Here is a 7998-nt window from a genome sequence, read left to right on the forward strand (position 1 = left end):
GTTCGGTACTTGGATCGGTCGGATCGTGAAGACGTACGACTACATCAACCGCGTTGTCATAACGCTTCCGCTTACGGTCTACGAGGGTACGTGGACAACACTCTCCCCTCTCATTGCTATGCCATCACCATGATCTTGCGTGTGCGTAGGAAATTTTTTGAAATTACTACGTTCCCCAACACCGGGGAGTTACGGGAATACGGGGGAGAAGTATTGGGCCTTATTGGGCCATACGGGAAAGAGAGAGGGGCTGCCTAGGGCAGGCCACGCGCCCCCCGCCCCCCCAAGGCCTAGTCCGAATTGGACTAGGGGGAGGGGCTGCGCCCCCTCCTTCCTTCCCTTCTCTTTTCCCCTTCCATGTCTCCTACTCCTACTACATGGAAGGACTCCTAGTTGGACTAGGAAAAGGGGAATCCTACTCCCGGTGGGAGTAGGACTCCCTAGGGCGCGCCATAGAGAGGGTCGGCCCTCCCCTCCTCCACTCCTTTATATACGGGGGCAGGGGGCACCCCATGGACACACAAGTTGATCTTCGTGATCGTTCCTTAGCCGTGTGCGGTGCCCCCCTCCACGATATTACACCTCGGTCATATTGTAGCGGTGCTTACGCGAAGCCCTGCGACGGTTGAACATCAAGAACGTCACCACGCCGTCGTGCTGACGGAACTCCTCCCCGAAGCTTTGCTGGATCGAAGCCCGGGGTGCGTCATCGAGCTGTACGTGTGTCAAGAACTCGGAGGTGCCGGAGTAACGGTGCTTGGATCGGTTGGACCGGGAAGACGTACGACTACTTCCTCTATGTTGCGTCAACGCTTCCGCTTCGGTCTACGAGGGTACGTAGACAACACTCTCCCCTCTCGTTGCTATGCATCACCATGATCTTGCGTGTGCGTAGGAAATTTTTTGAAATTACTACGTTCCCCAACACTTCACACACCGGCCACCAGCAGCCGCGCGAGCAGCAGCCTGACGTGTCCGCACCCTGCCGGCAGGCGCCCCACACCGTCCGTGGCCATCAGGCAGCAGATCTGGCCGAGCCAGACCAGGCCGCTGCCGCTCCTGCCAAGGACGCGCACGCGCCCACGAAGCCCACCACGCCGCCGCCACGCACCCGCGACCCAGCCGCCAGCGCTCGCCGCCGCGCCGCCACGCCCGCAGCCGCCGGCCCGCGCCAGCCGCCACCGAGCGAAGGGAGGAAGGGCCCCGCCGGCGGGCTTCGCCCGTCAGCGCGCTCCGACGGCAGCGAGGAGAAGAGGAGAGGAGGGAGGACCGAGACGGCGGCTAGGGTTTCCCTCCCGGGTCGCTTGCGGGAGCGACACGGGAGGGGGAGGGGGCTCGGCCGATCTCTATTTTCTTTTATATGAAGTTGAAGGAATGCATCCAAAGTTCCAGAACTGTAGCCAACATACGGTACGAGAAGAAATACCAACTGCTTGTACCAGTAGCCATACCGACTGGTCTCTTCACTTCTCCAAACTTGCAGAAGCAATGCTGAGAAGCGGCCTTCGCGCTCCGGCTTGGTTTGGCGGTGGAGCTAGGTATCGCTGCGGTGTCACCCAGGGGGCGAGTGCCATAGCAGGATTCATACATAAAAATGTTCCAGGCAATGGGCATCCAAATAATTCACCTCGCTGAGATTGCTACAAACGTGTTAACAACACAGCAGCAAGCCATACGGAATCAAATAGAGCTATTGCTACAATGTTGCAAAATCTGAGGACTCAAAGAGTCACATAGAGCTCTTTTCTAAGCCAGTCCATTACCGTAAAAAGGTCTGCCTTCGGACCGTTACATCCATCCCCTACTAGAATTTACAATGTGCACAACGAAAAAGAAGGCACAAGAGATGCTCTTAAGGCTTGGCAGGAGTCTGTCTTGAGTGTGACTGTAGGACAAATACACTTCAGGTGCCACAATTCATCCGATCCATGGTTCAACAAGGGACTGCATCCGAATACATTGACCAAGATAATCTCCCCTGCCTTCCAAATTCTTTACTGGCTCTTCAAGCAAACTTAATTCGTAATGCTCACACGAAATGTGAGGATAGGTCTTCTGGTCTTCAACTCCGTTTGTGCGCCTTCATATAATATCTATTGATGTAATCTGCCTGCAAAACACAATTATAGATACATAATCAAATCCAGCACAAGCTCTTATGGTCCAGTCTAGAATACCGAGTAGCATTTATGCGTACCTTTTTTATATTTAAATCAGGAGCGTTCAGGGCATTTACAGGATAAAATTTGTGAAATTTGATGTTTTCAAATGCCTTCTTTTTCTCAGGGTCCATGTTATCAATAGCTTCTTTTCTGGCTTCTTTGGCCTGCAGAAGTTTCGCAGCAGCATAGTATTAGGATACACAAAAATCTCGGGCGAAAATAAATAATATCTTGGTTAGCTGTGAACCTGTTTCAGCTCGCGCTTCCTTTCTCTAACCTTCTCCTTTACGAATTCCTATTGACGAAATGAGGCAGCAAAGTTAGTAAGAAGAAAACTTATCGAGAAAAATTGATCATAGGCTATGCTAAGTATCCTTTATAATAGACCAAGCACATAAATCACTGCAATGTGCACCTTAAAATTTTCTCTCTCATCCTCTGGCAATTCCTCAGCTTTAACTAGGTCATCAGTAAACTCCTGCATTGCAACACAATGATTGGACACAGATGTTCTTCAAAGGATAGTGCGCCATCAGAGTAAAAAACAAATATACACACACCTCATAATTATCCATTTCCCAGTCAAACGGGCAAACTATCTGCAACAGAAATCACAAAAGTTTATGATAACAACAATTAACAGCTATTGCAATCAAAATCCTGTGTACTATATTACTAAGTGGAACTGGGGGTGAGATTTCGTAGCAGGGGCAGGGATGCAGATGCGGGTACCGCTGGTCCGGCATAACATGCTAAGTTACTTCAAAATAAACTGACAGCTCTAAACTCTCGTAATGAAGAGATGAGATTCTGCAAAGCTGGATGCGGGACAGGTCGGGCGCCGCTCTGCACCCCTAGCAGGGGATCACACCTTTCACCACTTCGAGTTATCTGCTAAACCAACTTTATTTATTCCCATATAAGCCCAAAAAGGTAGCTCATGTGGATTAAGTTTAGATGTAGATTGCGGCGACAAAAACCAAAATGTTCTCTTGCGAGATTTTTTAATTTATTAATTTAGTAATTATGGCTCCTAGATGAAATATAGTGAACTGCTTGCTTTAAGAAAGTATATATAAGAGGTGCAACAAAAGTTCATAACTATTTAGGCCATACTCATAACAATGGACCTACGAAAAGAAGCTTACCGGGGGTTCTAGAGGATATATGATATCGACAGTTGAATCATGGTCCTCTTCAGGAGAAATAAGCGACATATAATCTGCAGAAAACCATATTATCAAACACTTCAAATATAACGTATCTAACTCAAACCATCTAATCTACCCGTCGAACAACGTAAGGATGTGCGCATGTATTTTTTTTTTAAATCCCACGGTCTGCTGTTTAATTGTTTAGGTGGATGTGTTGAGCTTAGGTTATTTGTGTGATAATCTGAACCTTGAGCTTTGGCATGTGGTGACAAATTTGGATTGAATGTACAAGACCATCAAAGATCAAACCAATGCGCATATGCAATACACAATTGGAAAGAAAGACCATTTTTTGCAAGAGAAGTCTTAATTGAGACGGAGAATAAGCAAGCGTTAATCTTAAAATGTTATTAGATACCTATAATAGTACAAATGTATGCAATTTATATTTTTGTTAATGCAATATGGGCATCCAACAAGAGCAAATCAAGCAATCAACTCAGTCACATGTAACCTGACTCCCAATCAGTATAATCAGCAATTAAGTAGGAAGGAGCTACTAATCCCATAGCATAACAAGAACTCAAATGTCACTCAGCAATCGATTAGGAAAGGGCTACTAACTCCATAACATATTGTTGCATTGCAACCATTTAACTACAGGTAGTCGCAGCCTCACAGAACTTCATGCGTAAATTCAGATAGTGTAGTTAACATGCTAGGCTGGACCAAGTCACAGATAGGTACAGAAATAGAGCCTCTCTAAAGTTATTAGATAGTAAAAGGAGATCCAAACGCAATGACAACTATTTCCTTATACATGCAACAATAGAGTTCAACCCTGTGAAAAGTAATCCCAATTAATGCAGCTTACATGGCATGCAGTAGTCAAACTTCCTGACTCGCTCAGTTTTTAGATGCTTCAGTGCAGACCTGTAATAAATACAAACTTAAGATAATGTATCAACTCACAAAAAAAAGTTGAGGTTCGAGACAGTTACACGCCACATATTACTGCATGACAACATTCACGGTAACTAAAAAATAACAGTAACATGAATGTATGCCTTCAAGCACCAACTGTAAGCGACGAGTGAGAATACTATGAATAAAACTGACCTTCGCTGGGAGCAATGAAGAGTGAATATTTTTGTTTTCAAACCCTCAATCCTGCTGAGCCTATAGACCAAGTAAAAAGTAAAGTGAACAACATTGTAAAATTGTGATGATGGACAAACAAATATAAGAACATAGTCACTCAAAAGGCCAAAGCAGTAATAAACAAATGCTACTCATACAGATAGCATGGACATACCGGTCCTTGAGTGGAACATAGGGCACCCAGGACATCTTCATTGCTCTCATTGGTAGTATTTCTTCATATGCTCTTTGGACAGAATTTATACCAACTTTATCTGACGGGGCGCAAGGACAATCAACCTGAACCACGCACATAATTGCAAGAGCTAAATGAGATCCAGCATGAGGAAATAAATAGCAAATATCTAGTCTCAATCGATGAAACAAACATAAGCTACAAATATGGCAAGAAACATTTCCCACTGCAAGCTACTTTCAGCAGAATAGAAAAACATTTGAGAGCGTGGGTTAGAGGCAGTAACTTGCACCAGTGAAATGTTTTGGAGTATATAATGTGGCAAGAGTATGGAGCTTATTGACTCCTTACGGATTACATAAGAGGTATACTAGGAAGAAATGCTTTGAGACTGGGATTATTACAGAATAATAGAGATACAGACTAGTAAATGTTCTTATCAGGAAGAAGACTGCTAAAGGTTTTTAATCCCGCAGTACCATGGTTCACAGTGGTAACATCACCAGCAAGAACAAGGGAGTTCCTAGCAAAAATATATGCAATTTAAAAAAATAGTTCTTGTAGTTTATGCCTACAAATGGTGAGACAGGTGTACATTTTCTGTAATGCAAGAGATAAACAAAAATAGTTGGCTAGCATAACCATGAGAAGATGTAACTCAAGATATGGTGTATCGCAGAAACATTTTCCTGTTCAGGCAATGCATTTCTTATCAGTGCACTACAGAACTTAAGACAAAGATGGTAAACATAACTATGGAATAAATGTTCGAATCAAGGGAAGGAATGAGAACCCACAGCGACTACAATAGGAACAAATACCATCTTCTGTTCGCCATTAACATGCAATTGCTGAGCTGCAGACCAACAGAAATAAGTCAATCAGAGAAATTGCTTGAGGTAACTATTCGACATGCTAGTACAGTCCAAGAAAAAATTAAACAGAACAGTGATGATTCTGTTTCTGCAACACATCCACTTTTAAAATTTAGTATATCTATGATATGAATGGTGAAACAAATCAATGTTAACATCCATAAACCCCAGAAATGCCAAGCAAAGTGCAAAATGTACTAGCCACTTACCTTGACATTTATCATCATATAGGGAAGCAACAGAGCAATTTTAACTTTAAAAAGATCTAAAAAAGGATTAATTACTTGCTGGCTGTGTAGAGGAAACATTTCAGCACCAATAAACCATGCAAAAGCAGCTCTACGACATCATTACTGAAACTTTCTAAACCACAAACAGATTCCTTGGCTATATCATAAACTTCACAACAAAATTTACCCCAGATGATTCAAACAAGAAACGATACCCTCAATGACACCAGTTTATTGCCGGTTACAAAAATATTTTGAAAGCTGATATGTAGATATGCATCAGAGATGTAAACTTCAACATGTCCCGAGGGACAGCATACTTACGTTCGGTGTTTGCAAATAAGTAAACTGTCTTCCCATACAGCTCCCCCCCTTCTTCTAGAGCTTTCTGCCCACCAACAATGAACCATGAATGTTATGGTAAAGAAGCGGTAATATCAACTAGAAGCCCAGCAGAGTTACATGTCCTATATATACCTCTAAATTTTGGAAGTTCCAGTTGAACTCCTTTATCTTGTCAATGTTTTCCCACTGCAGTAACAGATATAGACAATCAATAAGAGCAAGCAGAAGTGCATAATGCATAGTTGTCAAAATAATGCGCATCAGTAGATAGGTATGTGCACAGACCTCGGTTCCAATGGGGAAGGCCGACAACCAAAGATCCTCCTGAACACAGCAACACACCATAAGTCAGGATGAACGAAAAGCGTAAACAAATGGACAATGCATACTAGTCATGAAATGGGCAGACCCTTTAAATCGTAACGCATCATCAAAAAGCAGTTATCAGAGTAAGCGATAGTAATGTGGTAAAAAGAACTTGTGACCGACAGCTCTATCAAAACCATTAGCACATTATCTTGCAGGCCAGTGAGCGTGTACAAAATCGCCACTGCAGTGATCATATAGCTTAACCTATTGCTGTGATTGGGCTGGCAAAAACATGCCCTGTAGGAGCCATCTGATACAAAAATGCAGGTGCTGTAATTACTGATCGACAAGTAGTCTCGTGTTCCAACATCGCGCACCCCAATCCCCGACCAATGTAAAGCCTCGCGGCAGAATCAGCTCTCCCCTACTCGAAGACACCGAAACTACAGGTGTAGCAAACAAGTACGCACGCATCCGGGGAAGAATCGTCGGCGGGTCTCATCGACTCTGCTCGGTGCTCACCAGATTCCGCCGCTCGGCGAAGTGCTCCGCGGCCTCGGGCCTCGGGCTTAGGCGTCGCCTTGGCGCCGCCCTGCTCGAGCCGTCGGCCTCCGCGGCCGCGCGCTTCCTGCTCCTGGGGCGCGCCATTGCTCTCCAAATGGAACGCCAAAGGAGGACAGGACAGGGGCTCGCGTTTCGGTTTGGATTTTGGAGAGAGGGATGCCACTTAAATTGGCGCCTCGCGTGGATTGGACGCGAACCGGCGCGTCAAATCGACGCGATCCCAATCCGGCACGAACCCGCCCTCAGTCCGACTCGTATCCGGCGCGGCGCGGGGCTGCGTTTTGGGGGGCTTGTGGTGGCGTAGATCGCCATCGGGGGGCAGGAGAGGAGGCGATGGGGAAAATGAGCCCCGGCCAGGGCCGTCCCTGGGCCGGGGCAAGAAGTGCAGCGCCCTAGGGGCTCATACATTGTAAAGCTGTATACAAGTCACCTAAACGTGAGGCCCAGCCAACCTACTTTTTTTTTTTGAGAATAGGCCCAGCCAACCTATTAAAGAGCAATAAAAAAATCCTTACTTATAGGCCCAAGCAGCTGGACGCGAGGCACATCTTACGCTTTGAAGAATTTACTCGCATGATTGTTACTCTTTGGGCAATTTGGAGATCAAGGCGTAAAGCCATTCATAAGGATATATGTGACAGCCCTATGCAGATCCATCTTTTCATCAATGCTTTTTTGAGGGATATACAGATACTATCAACGCCAGTACAACGGACTAATGCAAGCCGGACGTCCAGGTCAGCTCTTTGGCAACCTCCGCCACTGGATCACGTGAAGTTTAATGTTGATGCCGCTGTTTCAAGTGGAAAATTTGGTGCGGTTGGAGTAATATGCAGGGACGTGGCTGGCACTTTCCTGGGTGCCTCTTCTCTTACTTTCCAACACATACTTGATCCTGTTGCATTGGAAGCTTTGGCGGTAAGAGAGGCGCTGGCGCTCGCGGAGGATTTATATGTGCATAAGATACAAGTGGCATCTGATTGCAAGATCGTGGTGGATGAAATCAAGCAAGGCACAGCTTCA

General features: G+C 45.4%; 1 protein-coding gene across 1 annotated transcript; it reads right to left on the reverse strand.

Annotated features, from left to right (window-relative positions):
* Nucleotides 1-1619: 1619 nt before the first annotated feature.
* On the reverse strand, nt 1620-7298 carry LOC119349322 (protein HEAT INTOLERANT 4-like). Its single transcript, XM_037617334.1, has 14 exons — nt 6934-7298; nt 6388-6426; nt 6235-6288; nt 6082-6145; nt 5450-5508; nt 4632-4756; nt 4436-4495; nt 4191-4249; nt 3311-3384; nt 2723-2761; nt 2578-2640; nt 2410-2457; nt 2198-2326; nt 1620-2110 (listed from the first exon to the last, which is right to left on the reverse strand). The coding sequence occupies exons 1-14, from the start codon at nt 7057-7059 to the stop codon at nt 2063-2065; spliced, it is 987 nt and encodes a 328-aa protein (XP_037473231.1). The 5' UTR covers nt 7060-7298; the 3' UTR covers nt 1620-2062.
* Nucleotides 7299-7998: the final 700 nt, after the last annotated feature.

Source organism: Triticum dicoccoides, chromosome 1B, assembly GCF_002162155.2.
Source record: "Triticum dicoccoides isolate Atlit2015 ecotype Zavitan chromosome 1B, WEW_v2.0, whole genome shotgun sequence".
Lineage (NCBI taxonomy): Eukaryota > Viridiplantae > Streptophyta > Magnoliopsida > Poales > Poaceae > Triticum > Triticum dicoccoides.

Excerpts from the sequence above, each read along its gene's own strand:
- LOC119349322 (XM_037617334.1), bottom strand. The coding sequence starts at position 7,059 with ATGGCGCGCCCCAGGAGCAGGAAGCGCGCGGCCGCGGAGGCCGACGGC. Across the intron at positions 6,427-6,933 it reads TCGCCGAGCGGCGGAATCTG|GAGGATCTTTGGTTGTCGGC; the intron begins GTGAGCACCGAG and ends TGCTGTGTTCAG. Across the intron at positions 6,146-6,234 it reads GGAACTTCCAAAATTTAGAG|AAAGCTCTAGAAGAAGGGGG; the intron begins GTATATATAGGA and ends GTTGGTGGGCAG.